The following is an 18435-nucleotide window of genomic DNA, read 5'->3' as shown; positions in this document are numbered from 1 at the left end:
CTCATATTCACAAGTTGTATGACAAACAACCATGAACTGACCCAAGGAAAACTGACTCATTACATGTTTTGTAGATATTACATCAGCAGGGATTAAATTAACCGAGTACACATTAACATGGTGTTACTGCTATAAATTTTATATTTTCCACTTTTTAAAAAACAACAATTAATAATGCAATAGTATGCTTTCTTTTTAGATATTAATCAGCTGTTCCAATGTGAGATTAATCATCACTTTCAGTTTTTAGTTAGCATGGCTCAAAATATGGTGAAATACAACCCCTGATAAGATTAATTTGTTAAATATCTGATGACAAAAAGGAGAACAATTATATAGTGAGAAACATTCCTTTAATGTACCACATACTCAAATGCATGTACAATCTTCAAGTATAGGACACCTCTACATATGAGCATGTACAAAGTCTCTGTAAGAAAACTCGTACTAAAGCGTTCAACAAAAATAGCAAGATTATCTAAAATGACTGTAATCTGTATTGGCAATTAGTTTTTCGTTTTTTTTGAAGGTAAATTAAACAGGTTTTGATGTCAAAGGTTTGCCTGAAGTCAATCGCATTTCAACTGCGGCAAAAACCACTGACTGTCCTATGTATTGATACATGAGGTAGAAAAAAGAGGCTTATCCATCACATCTTATTGGCCTTCCAGGATAGATAGCAATTCCAGACCACCGCCACGATCTGCACCACGGCCAGCCTGCGGGGAGGGGGGGGGGGGGGGGGTGGGAGGGGTTAGCATTAAGCGACGGATGGACTTCGGTCAAGGCCCTGCCACTACACGAGGAGTGCGGGTCGGACGGAAGAGTTGCGTCCCACTTAAGTCTGACCTCGCGTCCGTCACTCTGGATGGGACATCGTGTGCCCATTAGGAGCGCTCTCCATCAAACCGCACCATCTGGATCTCACGTTATCTTGCGCCGGCGCAGGAGGAAGAGGGAGAAACGAATGCTAATGCAGTGTTCAGAACCCGCAGATAAAAACGCTACAGCTTTCTGCAGCCATTTTTACACAGAAGTGTCTAAGACAACAAGCGTAGTACAGATCCGCGAGTTTATTTTCTTAGGTGAACATGAACACGTTTGAAGACTACAGAAATTATTTCCCCAACTCCAGTACTAACTGGTCATTTATCTGAAGCCAGTGTGCCTACAAACATTCTATTTAGCCCACATCCTTCGCCGGATTTTCCCGAATTTCACCGGGTCTCATGACCCAGCGCCGGGCACGTCGAGCTGCAGACATTAAAAACTCGAGCATGCCGCGCTGAAAGGCCACGGATCTGGCGTGACGTGCGCGGATGTTTAAAAAGGATGACGGTCAACAGGAAGTGGGGACTCGATTCTTTGAGAGCCCGTGAAAGACAAATGCGCTGTCTGCCGTGTTCCTGGGATGTGAATCACCAAACCCTTTCCCTGCTGTCTCTGGATCTGCCTAAATTTAAGTGTAAGTAAAATCAAGCAGGCAGCTGCTGACCTGAGGCTGTCGCCCCCTAAATGCCTCCGGGTGCAGCAGCAGTACAGCCTCAGAGGCCCTTCAGAAACGAGGCATCCAGCAGCTCATCAGACGATGGTCTGCGCTGTCCTCTCTCTCTCTCTCTGATGTCCTCTCTCTGTGAGTGAGGCTCTGTGCTGTCCTCCCTCTCTCTGTGAGTGAGGTTCTGTGCTGTCCTCTCTCTCTCTGTGAGTGAGGTTCTACACGGTTCTCTCTCTCTCTCTCTCTCTGTGAGTGAGGTTGTGCATGGTCCTTTCTCTCCTCCTCTCTCTCTCTCTCTCTCTGTGAGTGAGGTTCTACACGGTTCTCTCCCTCTCTCTCTCTGTGAGTGAGGTTCTGCATGGTCCTTTCTCTCCTCCTCCTCTCTCTCTCTCTCTGTAAGGCTCTATTTCCTCTGTGAAAGACCCTTCCTGAGGGTGAATGCAATTTTTAAAATCTTCAATAAGTTTCTTCAAACGTTGGGTTCTGTGCAGGGAAGTGACTCCTTCCCCTCTCTTACCTGTGGTGGAGCGGTACGAAGTAAAAATTGGCAATCTGGACGGGAGGCCAAAGCTAGAAGAAAAGGATGTGATAAAAAATTTAGAGAAATTTGAGATCCATGTGAGGACTTCTTCAGCTTCACTGACAATGCAGTTTGCCCCTTTGAGATTTAATCTACCACCAACTGTCTGATTCAAGATGTTATAATTAAATAATTGACATTAAGAATTCGGGAAGCACTTCTAGAAGTGTGTAATCATTTTTATCCATGGGTATTCTTCATTTTATTTGCCAGTTCTTCCTTCTAAATAGATTCTATTTCTCAGTCAGACTTCCTGAATAACTCACAAAATAAAATAATTATCATACATTTATAGCTGAAAGTAACAGGGGTTGCAACAAAAACAGGTTGTATGGCAAAACAGAACAAGAACAGGAATGTACCATAGGATGCAATAATAAATACTAGCACAATTATAGCCTATTACCCAGAGCTAATCATACAGCAAAGTGCACTGATGTTAGCTTTTTATCTGGGCAGCACAATGTCCTGATGAAAAATATGGAGGTGGTTCAGCCTGGCATCACCGACAACTTCAGCTTGCCAACGCCATGGACATTCCAACGGTCAAAAAAACCAAACTTTGCAGGGCGGAACTTACGTAATAATTGGAGATGAGGGCGTCTGTGTAATCCTGTGGAAAAAAAAAAATCATTAAAGTCACAAATCGCTCCTACATGGCTTCCTACACTGTTGTTGTAGAATTAATGATGAGCTCCACTGTCTCGGATCGAATTCGGACTGCGCCAATGCCAAATGTGGACGGTAGCCCCCATAGGGGGACGTGCAATTGCAGATTGTATTGCCCAGGGTATGGGAGGGATCAGTTGGCACTGAGTAAAGCCCAGAACCCTCCCAAATCTGGAACATGGACTGAAGTAAAAAAAAAAAGAGCTGTTCTAAGGTTTACTCTGTGCAGTTATTCCAGCAAACTGGAGTCTCTTGTTGCAGATTAAATAGATTTAAAAATTAATTTATCCCTGTGTCAATAAAACTTCGAAATAGCGGCAGATAAGAAAAAAGACCGAGGCCAGGATGAACACTGGAGGATCTTTGTTTTTATTAAAGGGATTTGTGCAGATCTTTGCTTTTATTGATGTGTTTGTTTTTTTCTGTTTGTCTGTAGGTGCTTTTAGGTACTTGCTGTATGTTTTTATTCACTAACATCTTTGTACGTTTTTCGTATGTGGAATGTTTGTCTTTTACGGCTGCAGCATGGGCGAAAGCCCAAGCCAAGTTTTCCACTTTGTGGGACAACAAAGTTCATCTTGAATCTTGAATCTTAACCCTTGCATCATGGTACAGGCCCCAGGTTGGACATCAGGGCGTGTTTCAGAAGGCCTGAAGGTCACGTGAGACGGGAGTAACGGTCAAAGGAATGCTGGGAGCGCACGTTTTCTCCCCTCTTTCTTTCTTGTTGCTCGGTGCGCGGTACGACGCTATGAGGCTAGCGGCCAGGTAATGAAAACAGTAATGAGAGAAAGGTCATCGGCGCTAATGCTTGTTTTTCATGTGAGGTAATTTTCGCGTGACCTTTAACTTCGTTAACGGCAGAGAAGTTTATCTGAGGAATGGACGCTGTCGAGGGACAGAAAGGGTAGATCTTTTGCCGTTCACACATCCAGTGCTGCCACTTCAGTATGTGTGTATCCGGGTATGCGTGTTTACCTACATGTGTGCATGTAAATCGGCTTACAGCCGACTATGGTGGAATGCATCAAAATTCATTTTCTCAATTTAATGTCAAATACGGCAGTCCTTTAATTAAATAACATGACATGACGTGACATAATGACAAGAACAGGCCATGCAGCCAAATAATGCTCGCCATTTTCCTGACTAAAATGTACCTAGTGCTCTGAGTACCTACAAACTGGATACTATCTAAGTAAACTGATTGAACTAAGTAGAAGTATAGTGCCTGTGTTGCAAACTAAGTAAAATGAATGTGTGCATGAATATGCATGTGTGTGTGGTGTGCACAGTGTGTGTGTGTGTGTGTGTATGGAGTGCACAGCACAGTGTGTGTATGAGAGTGTGTGTGGTGCAGTAAGTGCCAATGACCCATACGCCTGACTGAACTCATCATTAGCCAGAGCAGTGTACTTTTTTTGACCGAGGCCAAGTGGGAAACGTTGAGAGAAGTGACCCCCTGACATTTCCACTCGTACAGGGTCTCTCCCCTGGCTGGCTTCCACTTCCCCTGGTTGGCTGAGCTGCATCAACTTTGGTGCGTCAGTTTCCAGGAAGTGAAATCCCAGCCGTAAAAAAAAAAAAAACTCAAAACCAACAGCCACACCACACACCGAAACCACACACACCACACACCGAAACCACACGCAATCAAAGGGAAGGGAAATATTAGGCTGTACAGTTAAGTACCTCTCTGTGTCATTAGTGGCGACCGGCTGCTATAGGTGGGCCCTACCGTCTTCAATCTGGCTAGTCTAAGGTGTTTTTCGTTATTGCCTTTCACCTCACACTTATTTTACATCACCGGCCCAGGTTAATGAGCACATTAGTCATTTGTTTTCTGTCTTTTCTGACATTTAGGCGATTGACCTTTCAGCCTCATTTTAAATCAACCGCCGTCCTTACATAAATAATTTATGGCGACGGATCATTGGCGTGTGCCCCCCCCCCCCCGTTCGTAGACCTGTCCCTCCTGTTCTTCAAAGTATGAGTCACAGCCCTTTATTTTAACTTTCCCTCTGCCAGTGGAAATAGTTTCTAATTATATTAGGGCCAACTTTAGGGGCATTCAGTTTCCTGGTGAACATGATAGCCATCTTAAAGGTTCTTGGGAAAGCAGCAAAATATCAAACAAATGTGAATTTCCCTGTGATTTAGATCCTCTCTTAGATACTCTCTATGACACACCAACCCAAATCTAGTTCGCATTGATTGTTTCCACACCACAAAGTACACTCAAGCAAGATTATGCCAATTTATTGTAAATTTTGTTTGTGTGCCAAATTGTCTGCATACATGCATTTAGTCTAAGTCAAGGTGCATGTTTAAATATTGCAAACTAATCACAGAAGGTATAGTGATGAAGATGGTAACCAACCCTGTTCCTGGAGAGCTATGCAGAGATTGGTCAATGTGTGGAATAGCCTGCCAGGTCACGTAGTGGAGGCAGAAACTCTGGGCATCAAGACTAGGCTTGATACGGTGTTAGATACTATCTAGTCTGTAGGTAATCAGAGCACTAATTTAGTCAAGAAAATGGCAAGCACTGTTGGGCTTAATGGCCTGTTCTTGTCATATTGTTATGTGAGGTTATGTTATGTTACCGTCCTGGAGGTTTTCACTCCAACCCTAAGAAAGCTCACCTCATTCAAAAGCAAGAGATCTTGTCGAGCTGCCAATTAGTGGAGTCAGGTGTGCCAAAAATTAGGGTTGAAAACAAAACCTACTGGACGGTAGATCTCCAGGAACAGGGCTGGTTACCACCAGTCTAGATTACGGTGTACGCAAGCTTGTCGAGAGGGGGATCTTGCTGCAGTTGGTGTGCGAGGGTTGGCAGCGTGACTCTTACCCTCTTGAGTTTGGCAATGTTCTCATCCACCGTCAGCCCGTTCAAGACCCCGGAAATGCTGAGGAATGTCCCAAGGAAACAGGGTGCGAAACCCACCTGGAGACGCAAGCAAATACTTCAGCCTCCCACTTACTTCGAGCGGGGGGGGGGGGATTCTTCAAGATTTCAAGGACTTTTACAAACGGTACGTTTTACCTCAACTTGTACGACAGAGTGCCGCTGACAGATGATTTCCATTCGAACCTATTAAAAGTTCCGTCAAGAGGAAAATTGGATGATTGGATGATTACTACGGTTAGAAGCTGATGTCCACACAGACCAGCGGAAGCTCTTAGCATGAAAGGCTCAGCAGAGGATGAAGCTATTTCTATGCTGTGGGTAAAAAATTTTGAACAAAAAAAAAAAATAAAAATAAATCTTGTATCCACAGAACCAGCTGTTCTAGACTGTCAGACAACCTTTATGTTTACAACCGAATCACAATTAATGATTAAAATAAATAAATAAATAAATAAATAACTCATCCGAAAGTAAACTGTTTAACCAAAATGTTAAAAGCCACTAATTATTGCTTCCCAAGAGACTGCACAAAATTTTATAACAATGGCATTCAAAATGATGTGTCAGCCCCTTCGATATCTCTGAGTTCAGCCATCACCACTGGAGGGGCAGTGACTATGAGCTCATTAACGATGCAGTTTCCTTACGTCTGGTCTGTTAAAAAAAAAAAAAAAAAAAAAAAGTGTGTATTTTTGGCCAGTAACACCCAAAGATGAGATAAATGTTTCCGGTCCACAGGCTGTCAGTATTTTTATGCTTTCCCGTCTTCCTCGTTTTGGACACATCGATTGCAAACGTGGTCTTGCTTCACGTGGCCGTACAGAGAGGGAGAGGGAATATCCTGTTCCGTGGCTGCAATTTTCCGGCCGGATAAACATGGGAACGCGCTTTTCCATGAGCTCCGCGGGCACCGTCCGGACCGGAGCACACACGCGGTGATCACGCCAATCGTCAATGGCAACCAACAAATAATGGAAAATGCCATCGCTCAAGAGTCAAACCCACGACCAGTCCAGCGACCAAAGTTAAATTTTCCTTATACGCTATTTCAGTTCGTCTTTTTAGACAACATGAAATATCCACATTTAACACTGAATTCACATTACATGATGCAATAATCATATCTGTAGATCAGTATGACTCTGTATTCCATCTCAGATGATAAAGACCTTAACCTTAAAAACGTTAAAATTTCCGCTATTTCATAAAATAAATAAAAAAATGACTATAGAAGGGACTCGCACATGTACAGGGCCCAGAAGCTTTTCACAATGGATTTATGACCACAAGGAGGACTGACCAGGCTCTGTTTGACATACGATGACAAATTGAGCTTCAGGTCTGCTGATAAATGATGTGTGTGTGTGAGTCCGTGTGTGACATCAGAATATCTTTGTTAGTCAACTGACAGGTCCACTTGGCTGAGACAGGTATGACGGTGCCGTCTGTCATTGAGGTTAGCCATCCAGGTGGGCTACAGCGCGACCATAAAACACTCTCCACTTAAACAGAAGGGCAGTTATAATCCGTTTAGGGCGCTAAGACCGTAACTGACAGTCCTACCACTTCCTCTGGCGGCCATTTTGTCCAAGTGGCTCTTACGGGAATGCAATAAAGAGGTCGGGAACTGGAGGTTGAATCACCGTGGCGATGAAGACCCCCCCTCCCCGCCCCCTTGGAAAGGTCAGCCCAATTTCAACGTTGAGGTTATTGCTGTGGTGAACTTCAGCGAGATGAGGTCTCCTAAAGACAACCTCCACTCGGTGAAGGCAAGGTGGAGGCAGTTTTTGCATTTAAATGCTGAGAGGAAGAGAGAGAGAGAGAAAGAGAGAGTGAGAGAAGGAGCAAGAAAGAGAGATAGAGAGACAGAGAGAGAGGGGGGGAAAGTGGGTCTCTAAAATTAGCTTAGAATCCTCTTTGTAAAAAAACATTTTTTTAAATCTGAAAAAGACTTCAATTGAAGGGGGAAAGAGGGATTGTTCCAAAGTAATCCTTTTTGTGATGGAAGGCCACGTTCCTCTCCTTTTGTCGTCCTCATCCGGTTTTCCCCCAATGCGCCACAGTCACACAAATCCTATACGCCCCTCAAGGGCTAAATGTGTGAGCAGGAATAACAAGATCTCTTATATTAGCCGTCTGATGGCAGCAGCTACTCCTGGAGAACATCGTTTAAAGGTTTGTTCTCATTTTGAAAGCCTGTAACTGCTGATGGTGTGCTGACAGGAAACAGCAGAGGACCTAGAAGGAGCTGAGATTTTTTTAATTTTTTTAAAAAAAAGGCCTGTTATGATGCTGTAGAGCTCCTGCTGTGACTCAATCTATGCCCAGAAAGCTTCCTTTTAGAATTTTCGGCGGCTGTTCGAACTTCGAAAGCCAAAATCTTACAAGCATGTGGATTGCAAGTGACAGGCAAATCCGAATGGTACAAACTAAATTATTATCTTTTTTTCCCCCCCATGTAAACCTGCTGAGAATATGCGGTGTGGCTAACAGTGGTCATCTGGTGCTTTTGCCATCTTGTGGTGTGAAATAGTTATTGCAACTGACTGCAGAGGGAGGCGCTCATTCATTTGCATTGTCAGCAAAAGAGTCTGGGTTGAAAACATAGTTGTTGTGACCTAGTGGCTGTGAGGCAGCGAATATGTGTGCGTGTGTGTGTGTGCTGTGTGTGCGTGTTTGTGTGTGAGTGTGCGTGTATTCTGTGTGTGTTTCTTTGTGTGTGAGTGTGTGTGTATTCTGTGTGTGTTTGTTTGTGGGTGAGTGTGTGTCAGTGTGAGTGTGTGTGTGTATTCTGTGTGTATGTGAGAACTCAAAAAAGAGAGACATTAGAAACATGCAGCACACGATCAGCTCACCTGGTCAAAAAGCATTTTCTTAAGCGCAGCCGTTTTGGTTTCGCCAGTCACCAGTCTGTCCAGAACCTTATACCATCCTCCCAGAACCGGGCCCTGGAACAGAACCAGAACTTTATACCATCCTCCCAGTACCGGGCCCTGGAACAAAACCAGAACTTTATACCATCCTCCCAGTACCGGGCCCTGGAACAAAACCAGAACTTTATACCATCCTCCAGTACGGGCCCTGGAACAAACCAGAACCTTATACCATCCTCCAGTACCGGGCCCTGGAACAAAACCAGAACCTTATACCATCCTCCCAGAACCGGGCCCTGGAACAAAACCAGAACCTTATACCATCCTCCCAGAACCGGGCCCTGGAACAGAACCAGAACTTTATACCATCCTCCCAGTACCGGGCCCTGGAACAAAACCAGAACTTTATACCATCCTAACAGTACCGGGCCCTGGAACAGAACCAGAACTTTATACCATCCTCCCAGTACCGGGCCCTGGAACAAAACCAGAACTTTTACCATCCTCCCAGTACCGGGCCCTGGAACAAAACCAGAACTTTATACCATCCTCTCAGTACCGGGCCCTGGAACAAAACCAGAACTTTATACCATCCTCCCAGTACCGGGCCCTGGAACTAAACCAGAACTTTATACCATCCTCCCAGTACCGGGCCCTGGAACAGAACCAGAACTTTATACCATCCTCCCAGTACCGGACCCTGGAACAAAACCAGAACTTTATACCATCCTCCCAGTACCGGGCCCTGGAACAAAACCAGAACTTTATACCATCCTCCCAGTACCGGGCCCTGGAACAAAACCAGAACTTATACCATCCTCCCATACCGGGCCCTGGAACAAAACCAGAACCTTATACCATCCTCCAGTACCGGGCCTGAAAAAACCAGAACTTATACCATCCTCCCAGTACCGGGCCCTGGAACAAAACCAGAACTTTATACCATCCTCCCAGTACCGGGCCCTGGAACAAAACCAGAACTTTATACCATCCTCCCAGTACCGGGCCCTGGAACAAAACCAGAACCTTATACCATCCTCCCAGTACCGGGCCCTGGAACAGAACCAGAACTTTATACCATCCTCCCAGTACCGGGCCCTGGAACAAAACCAGAACCTTATACCATCCTGCCAGTACCAGGCCCTGGAACAAAACCAGAACCTTATACCATCCTGCCAGTACCGGGCCCTGGAACAAAACCAGAACCTTATACCATCCTCCCAGTACCGGGCCCTGGAACAAAACCAGAACTTTATACCATCCTCCCAGTACCGGACCCTGGAACAAAACCAGAACTTTATACCATCCTCCCAGTACCGGGCCCTGGAACAAAACCAGAACTTTATACCATCCTCCCAGTACCGGGCCCTGGAACAAAACCAGAACTTTATACCATCCTCCCAGTACCGGGCCCTGGAACAAAACCAGAACTTTATACCATCCTCCCAGAACCGGGCCCTGGAACTCAAAAACACAGCTGTCCCAGTCAGTCCGAGAAAATCACAGAACACACATTACCAAGAGCCTCGGGAACTTCTCTAAGTAAACGGTGTGCGTGGGACAAACATTTTCCAGGCGCTATTTATAGAACAGCGCATGAATGACACGCATTGAAGACGTGTAGTAGATGCCTTATTAGAATACACACGGCTATTTCTCGTTATTCTGTCACTAGCGTACGGAAAGCTTACGCTGTGCAGATGCAGCACTGGCGCCTCGTTTATAAAAAGGCCTTAGATCAAACAGAATTTTAAACAGTGACTCACGCAGAAGGACATGACTAAGTAGCTGTTTGTGAAATCGACATGATCGCATCTCTACTTAAGTTTATGCTAGACCTAAATGAATTACCTGCCGGTTATTTGGAAGAACGGCACAAGTGCGCCTTCTTCCCACTTTAACGATAAAATTTAACTGCCAATCAATTTTAGGCATAAAGCGTGCAAGAAATGTTGAAACACAACCATATTTAGAGGAAAATGGCTGTTCCTGGCTCCATGCACAAGAAGAGGTAATTGGAAAGCACGTTCACTTGAGTTCAAACCGAAGCTCATTTGAGATTTTGTATATCACAGGTGCGTAAGATGCCAATACGCCACTTTAAACCAACGTAAGCAACTCCTTTTCATCTCAGCGTAAGCTCCAAGAAGATCCAAGAACATTTTCATAAATGAGTATAAAAAATTCTCTTACTCGATAAAGTCATAGTGTTTGATGCATCTGAATATTTTTTCTTCTCAATCCTCAAAGGGCCAAGGGTACATACACAGTAGGCCCCAACTGGCCCCCATTTCCCAGCCTACCGGAATATGTGACTGGCTGTTCAGCCCTACCTGTGCCATCACGACTAGGAGACACAGACACTCATCGAAGGAGTACCACAAATCCTTTCAGACAATTATTGCCCTGAGATATGAGGACTACGTCTGACAAAGGGGGAGTGAATGAGTTATTTCAAACTAGACAATTTCAAACTATTTTGGAGACATAACCACCTGTGATAACATTTATTTCCACCCAAAAAAATGAACTATCCCGCTCAGTATCATCTGAGGCTATTCTGAAGCACCTACAAGCCAACTTGTGTTCCAGGCCAGCTGGATGCCAGTGCTTGGCCCTAATCACTCTGGCTATGACACTTTCAACCTTAAGCTGCTCTTGAGGCGCTACGTGGAGCATTGTTAGGGGAGGTTTAATGTGCTCAGACATCTGCGTGGGCGAATGTTTTCCTAGCCACCGGCGTGCTGGCAGCGCATGGCACGAAATCACTTTAACATACTGTGAGCGACCGTGAGGAGATTATGTTTTATAAATAAAACTTCGGCGACGTAGTCATGACAAAACAAAAATAACGGAAGCCAAACGAGAGCCTCATTGTCTGGAAGCAGGGGGGTGGGGGGTGGGTGGGGTCATCTGACATCACACTGCAGTCCAGCCAATCAAAATCAATGCAGGTGAACCGAATGGCACACCGCTGTAGACTGTAACTCAAAATAATCATCACCAGCATATTGTAGGGTAATAGCTTCATATGTCTAGTCAATTTGAACCTGAGGAAGTAGGTACATATTTTCTGAATGGAAATTAAATATTCGAAAATGAAACTCAAAAAAATATTAGTTCATCAGTTCATCCATCCATCCATTATCTACACCTACTAATCCTGGGCAGAGTCGCAGGTAGTGCTGGAGCCAATCCAAGCGTGCATTGGCCGAGAGGCAGGATTAAACCCTGGACAGGCCGCCAATCTATCGCAGGGCACACACACCATTCACGCACTCATACCTATGGGCAATTTAGACTCTTAGCCTACTTGCATGTCTTTGAACTGTGGGAGGAAACCGGAGTGCCTGGAAAGGCCCTGGCTGGGATTCAAACCAACGACCAACCGACGTGTGTGTGTGTGTGTGAGTGTGAGTGTGTGTGTGTCGATTGCGTGCTGTGCGTGAGGTGCGTGTGTGTGAGTGGTGTCTCTGGCGTGGAGTGGTGAGTGTGTGAGTGGTGTGTGTGTGTGTGAGTGAGGCGGGTGGAGTGTGTGGTGAGTGCGTGTGCCACGGGCATGATCTACAGGATCGCGCGTCATGCTCGGCCGGCTGCGGTGAAGCACGACCACGCCGCCGCTCAACAGTAAACTGTCTCCGTCGGCTGACGCATCGCCTAGCACAACCGCTAACTGAGTGTTACTGGGAACAGCTGGGTGCCCTTTTCAGCAGCCCCCCCCCACACCCCCCACCTCCACGGTCCACTCCCACACACACCAGCTGTTGGCTTTCTCCAAAAACCGGCCCGGCTCCCGCGCTTCCTGATGACGTCACCAAGCCCCTCCCCCCCCCTTCCCTGAGCTGTCCCCTTAGGCCCCCCCACGCGTTCCTCCAGAGGCGAGAATCGGTCGTGCCATCCTTTTGTGGCTGTGCCTGACGCCTGGCTTGGCCTGTCCCTGCTCATGTGTGTCCATCTTGCGCGACGGTAAAAACACGGGGAGCTCACCTCTGGCCCCGGTTCATGCTCTCCAGAACAGCCTGCTGCTCCAGGTGCACATGCCAATCACATGCACAAGTGAGTCATATACGCTGAAGGGGATTGCCTTATAGCGCTATTGGGAGCTGGCCTGACGTCAGTGGATGCAGTGCAAATTTTAGGCTCAGAGGTTGCTAAAAATAGCACCTGTAGCTTACTGCTATGTTAGCATAACCACAGTGTGTTTATGACTGCAGGAGAAGACTCTATGCGTCTTAATGGAGGTGCCATGTGCATGTATGGAATGGACTAGGTGGACTAAGTAGCTGATTGGCTACATCCCTGACTAACCATAGTCCTTGCTATGGCTTAGTCCCGTGCTAAGACGGGGAGATCCACGAAAAAGAAGGGATCATCTGGCGTCCTCGGAGTGATGCCGCCCCTCTATACTGCGGGACACGCCCCCCACCAGGGAGCCTACAGGAGAGACAGAGAGAGAGAGAGAGAGAGGAGAGGGGAGAGGAAGAGAGAGAGAGAGAGAGGAACAGAGGGGGGGGGAGCCATGAAAAGAGATGAGAGTGAGATTGCTTTGGCAATATTTACAATGCATTTCATGCCAAAAAAAGCATTTTGAATTAGAAAAGAGTAAGACGGCAGTGACAGTCAGTCAGGCATCTGTTTCTGTCTGGGCCCTGTGACCCAAAGCCCCTCACACTGGCATCCTGAGGGGCCCCCCTCTCTGAAGTAGGGGCACTCCACCGGCCAGCTACCGCTACCCCAGCCCAGGGGAGAGGGGAACTCTATCAAAACCTCCCTCACCTTTCACCTATTTGCATACCGCAAGAAGTTGACTGGCCAAACGTTCTTCAAAAAGGCCCGTTGGTAGCTGTCGCTGTGTATTCACATTCACCTGTTATATACAGGAAGAGGACTGCCCTTATTATAAACACGTTCATAATATCACCCCAGCTTTCCGGTTGGTTCTGCAATCATTTCATGACCTAGATAGTTCTCTTACTCATCCCGAGGAGCCCGTATTTTTAGAAGAGAGCTTTTTACTATTTTTCCAAATATATTTGACATCAGAGATGTCTCAGATGATGAGGACTTGAACAGGGAACTGATTTTTTTTATTTTAGTAAATATCTTTAAAAGAAATCAAAGGAACCCATTAAAAAGATAGTTTTGTTGATGCCTCCTAACGAGCAGCCCTAATGAGGTTAGCGGGAGAGCGGTTCAGAATGGCGTGGGCGGCCTCGTGCAGCGAAGGAAAATGGCGGCTCTGTTCCGAGAAGCCGCAGCGTCGGGCGAGTTCTGCCCCCCTCCTCCCTCCCTCCCTCCCTTCATCCGTCAGCTGAGTCACCTCTGACCTTTGCTGAGTTAGCACGACCTCTGGGAACCCCACGGCATCATGGGACGTACGCAGCGACACTGTTCCTGCAGGACGTGTAGTGACAGACAGCAACTGAGTTCCTCCTTAAGCAACGGACTGATGCAACTGTGAACCTAGTCGATACCAACACGACACAACTGAACAACCTGACTACTACCCCTACACCTGACCTAACCTACCATACCGACGACCTACTAACCTGGCACTATCCCTAACCCTGACCTAACCTTACACCCTACCCTAACCCTAACCCTGACCTAACCTTAAACCTGGCACTATCCCTAACCCTGACCTAACCTTACACCCTACCCTAACCCTAACCCTGACCTAACCTTAAACCTGGCACTATCCCAACCCGGACCTAACCTATCCCTACCTAACCACCCTAACCACCTTACTGACTATCTAACCGACTACTACACCTACCACCTACCGACTACTACTGCACTATCCCTACCGACCAACCTTACCCTACCTACCCGACCACTAACCGCACTATCCTAACTACAGCCTTAACCTCCCTACTAACCTGACCTAACCTTAAACTGGCACTCCAACCCTGCTAACACACCTACCTAACCCTAACCCTGACCTAACCTTAAACCTGGCACTATCCAACCCAGACACTATCCACTACAACCCGACCTAACCTATCACATCCCTACCGACAACCACCTCCTACTAACCCTGACCTTCTCACTGCACTATCCAACCGACCAACCTAACCTACCTCCTAACCCTGACCACCTTAACTGCATATCCCTACCTGACCAAACTCACTACCCTAACCCTGACCTACTTAACCGCACTATCCAACCGGACCTAACTCCCCACACACCCTTACTACGATTCACCAAATCTACCCTAACAAATCTGAACATTCACCAGGGCTCAAATGTTTTAATTTTCCCCATTTTTGTATTTTACAGTTTTAAGTTTTATTTTATTTTGAAGATGTTTTTTTTTGTATAATTAAATTATTTTGTGGCATTCTGAAATGGTCTGCTTTCAAACTGAGGATTGGCACGATTGCACGTGCGTAAAATGCACCGCTTAAAAAACACATAATGGTATACTGAGTGAAAATTAATAGGTCACCCTTAGGTCACTACCACCAATCCCCCAAAACCATCACCACCCGCCCCCCCCCCCCCCCCATGCCCCTGGCCCTCTCCATTAAACAGAAAACTAATTTATACTACACGTCTTCAGTGGCGGCAGCGCTGATTCATGTACAGCAACAATTTTTTAAATTAAACTTTCAGGCTCAAACGCGCTAAAATTACATTCTTTGGCAGTCTGGCAAAGGTTAGGATCGGGATTAATTACAGAGAGCCGTGCTAATTTGCAAAGTGGTGCGGTGAGACGAAGCGTATTCCCGGTGTTTTAGAGAACGGCCGGAGCAGGTGACTCTGCGACACCGCCAGCAACCCGTTCAGCTCGGCCACTGTCCCTCAGAAGCCTTTATAACGCACGCGTGCGCTGAAAGCGCCTGCGTCTGCTAGCGCGCGGGCGCTACGGCGGCTAAGGCGGGCCCCTCCGTCCGCACCTCGGACCTCCGGCTGGCGTTCCGGAACTTCGGCGCAGGACGCAGATCCGCAAAAGTTAAGAAAGAAGGATCGCTACGGCAACCTGCGCGGGGACGGGTACAGAACGTACAGAATGGAGGAGTGAAAGAAGAAGGGAGGAGTGGGCCGATGGAGGAGAACGATACCCCACGGGCCACTTAATGGCACTGTCGCTCTCTCTCTCTCTCCCTCTCTCTCTCACACACTCTATCTCTCTCTATCTCACGTGCGCTGGCCCTGCCAACCGGACTGACGCAGTCGTACCCTCTAATCTCCCAAAAAGTGTCACGCGTCCCCTTTTTTTTTTCGGGCACCTGCGGCAGCGACGTACGCTTCCGGACGGTATCGATCATCTGGGACCGAAGCGTGCCAGGCGAATGCGGCGTTGCATTATTCATGCGGCCGCACAAGGAGCCGCATGCCAGGAAAAAGCCACGACGGACGCAAACTCGGGGGACGGAGCGTAACAACGAACTACCCTCAGCCAAACGAGCGCATTACGGTGGATTGGATGGAACTGAGGGAGGCGGCGTTCCTCAGTCCTCAGTCCCAGGCCTCAGAATACAGGAAACGGTTTCCCAGAATGCCTTTGGGGAGGAAATCACGGACAGTTTATAGATAGTTCTACGTAGGACGTGATCATGGCGCTCTTCATGATCAGGTCTCATAAACACATACATGAAAGGAACCGTTTAAAATACCATATGTACCATAGATATTCTGCCTGAGTTACATCATGAAATATTTGTCTGTGTATTCTGGCAGATTCTCTACCTGCAGGTAAACCATTCAAGGTGGACCTCACGTCCAAGCACACAGAAGAAACATTTTTTTGTCGTAAAACTTGACTCATGATGCTATCAATTCTTATCTGATCTGGCATACAAAGCAGAGGAGAAAACAGGTTGGTGTGTAATTGAGAAGGCTTATCCTGACAAAAGCAACACTTCCTTTGAGTTTGTTTGAGACCGAAATGATAGAATGACTCAAACAATGCAAAGTGCAGAATGTGTGAGAGCGGACTTGGAAGACCACTGCCAGGTTTATGAAAAAAAGGAAAAAAAACGAAACATTGAACATATTTAATCATGGACAATGGTGATGTTTGACTCCATAGTGACACAGTACTCTCGCTGCACTGGCAGAAATGTGTCAGCTGGGGGCGCTGCATCTGTGCTTCCGCTGCCACCGCACAAAAACAACACGGCAGAACATAACATAATGACGAGAACAGGCCATTCGTCCCAACAATGCTCGCCATTGTCCTACCACTAAAGGGTACCTAGTGCTCACAGTTTACCTACAAACTAGAAGGTATCTGGCACTATTCTTGAAAACCCTCAAGAGTTTCTGGCTGTACTGCATGTTCCGCCTCCACTGCCCAAGCTACAGTACGACGGGTGGAAGGAGAAACAAACAGGATCTGGTGTCATCTTCGCGAGCTCTTGCCGTCCAGTGAGGTTCTCGCGGCTGGAATCAGAAGTACCCACAAAGCACATACGCAAGTTTGGAGTCAGCCACGCGAAATGACTAACCGTGAAATGTTAGCCGTCAACAGCACCGCCATTAGCGGCGCCCAGACATTACTAAGCGAGTGTGGGTCTCCATATTTAGCCTGGACTCTCTGCACTGTTCTGATGAGGCCTGATGGGTACGGTAAGAAGAGAGAGCGGCCCGCAGTAATTAAAGGTACCGTGCCCCCGTGTATCTGGCCAGTGAGGGCAAAGACCTGCACTCCACTGCACACACACACACACACACACATGCACACACAAATCCACCCACATACACAAACACACACATGCACACACAAATACACCCACATACACACACACACACACAAATCCACCCACATACACACACACATGCACACACAAATACACCCACATACATAAACACACACATGCACACACAAATACACCCATACACACACACACGCACACACAAATCCACCCACATACACAAACACACACATGCACACACAAATCCACCCACATACACAAACACACACATGCACACACAAATCCACCCACATACATAAACACACACACGCACACACAAATACACCCATACACACACACACACACACACACACACACACAAATCCACCCACATGCACACACAAATACACCCACATACACACACATGCACACACACACACACATACACAAACACACATGCACACACAAATACACCCACATACACACACACACACACATATGTACACAGGCGCGCACACACACACGTACACAGGCGCACACACACACGCGCGCACGCGCGCGCGCTCACACACACACACACACACACACACACACACACACGCCCAGATCACAGCTCGGCCTCATCAGGGGGGGAGATTCACAACGGAGGTCCCTCTCGCACTGGGGAGAGCTATTAGCACTACCCAGACACAGCGACGTGATGTCATCGGTCCCCGCCCACTCGAGGGGATCAGAGTTCTGAGCCGGAACCCACGGCGTTCCTGTGGAACTCCCCGTCTCAACCGTGCAGACAAGCCAACACCGCCCACCCTCCTCCCGCCCAGACAGAGGGCCGCGCGCGGTAACGCCGCTGTCGGCGGAGGCAGCGAGCGGGTCCTTTTTATGTGAAATGACCTTTTCTTATAATGTCAGGAAAGAACATATAAAGGCAGTTGGACAGAGATTAGAAAGCGTGGGTTGAGAGGGAAAACCTTTCCGAAGGAGGTTTACAGGGACGTTTAAAAACCGACACTTCTGGTCGATTGCTAATACGCGACGTCACAGGCAAAAAAAAAAAAAAAAAAAGGCCAAAAACTGATTTAAAAAAAACCATCCACCATTCGCCAACTGGTAAACACCGCCTGCACTTTGGTTTAAATGACACATTGACTGCTTAGAAATCAAAACATAATAGTGAAAAATGATTCAACCTAAAATCAGCTCCAACTGCACCTGGAGCCAGGTTCTGCATGGGCTCAATGACTGCATAAGTCCTAATAAACCAGGCT

At 46.9% G+C, this 18435-nt stretch overlaps 1 protein-coding gene across 1 annotated transcript; it reads right to left on the bottom strand.

Moving 5' to 3' along the window:
* Positions 1-331: 331 nt before the first annotated feature.
* On the bottom strand, positions 332-8639 carry mpv17 (mitochondrial inner membrane protein MPV17). The gene is made up of 5 exons (XM_064340218.1): positions 8511-8639; positions 5596-5691; positions 2656-2688; positions 2013-2065; positions 332-719 (listed from the first exon to the last, which is right to left on the bottom strand). Exons 1-5 carry the CDS (start codon positions 8523-8525, stop codon positions 650-652), a joined length of 267 nt encoding a protein of 88 aa, XP_064196288.1. The 5' UTR covers positions 8526-8639; the 3' UTR covers positions 332-649.
* Between the last annotated feature and the right edge of the window lie 9796 nt (positions 8640-18435).

This window comes from Anguilla rostrata, chromosome 6, assembly GCF_018555375.3.
Source record: "Anguilla rostrata isolate EN2019 chromosome 6, ASM1855537v3, whole genome shotgun sequence".
NCBI lineage: Eukaryota > Metazoa > Chordata > Actinopteri > Anguilliformes > Anguillidae > Anguilla > Anguilla rostrata.
Note: the sequence above shows the minus strand (reverse complement) of the source record. Positions and strands in the feature narration are given on the sequence as shown.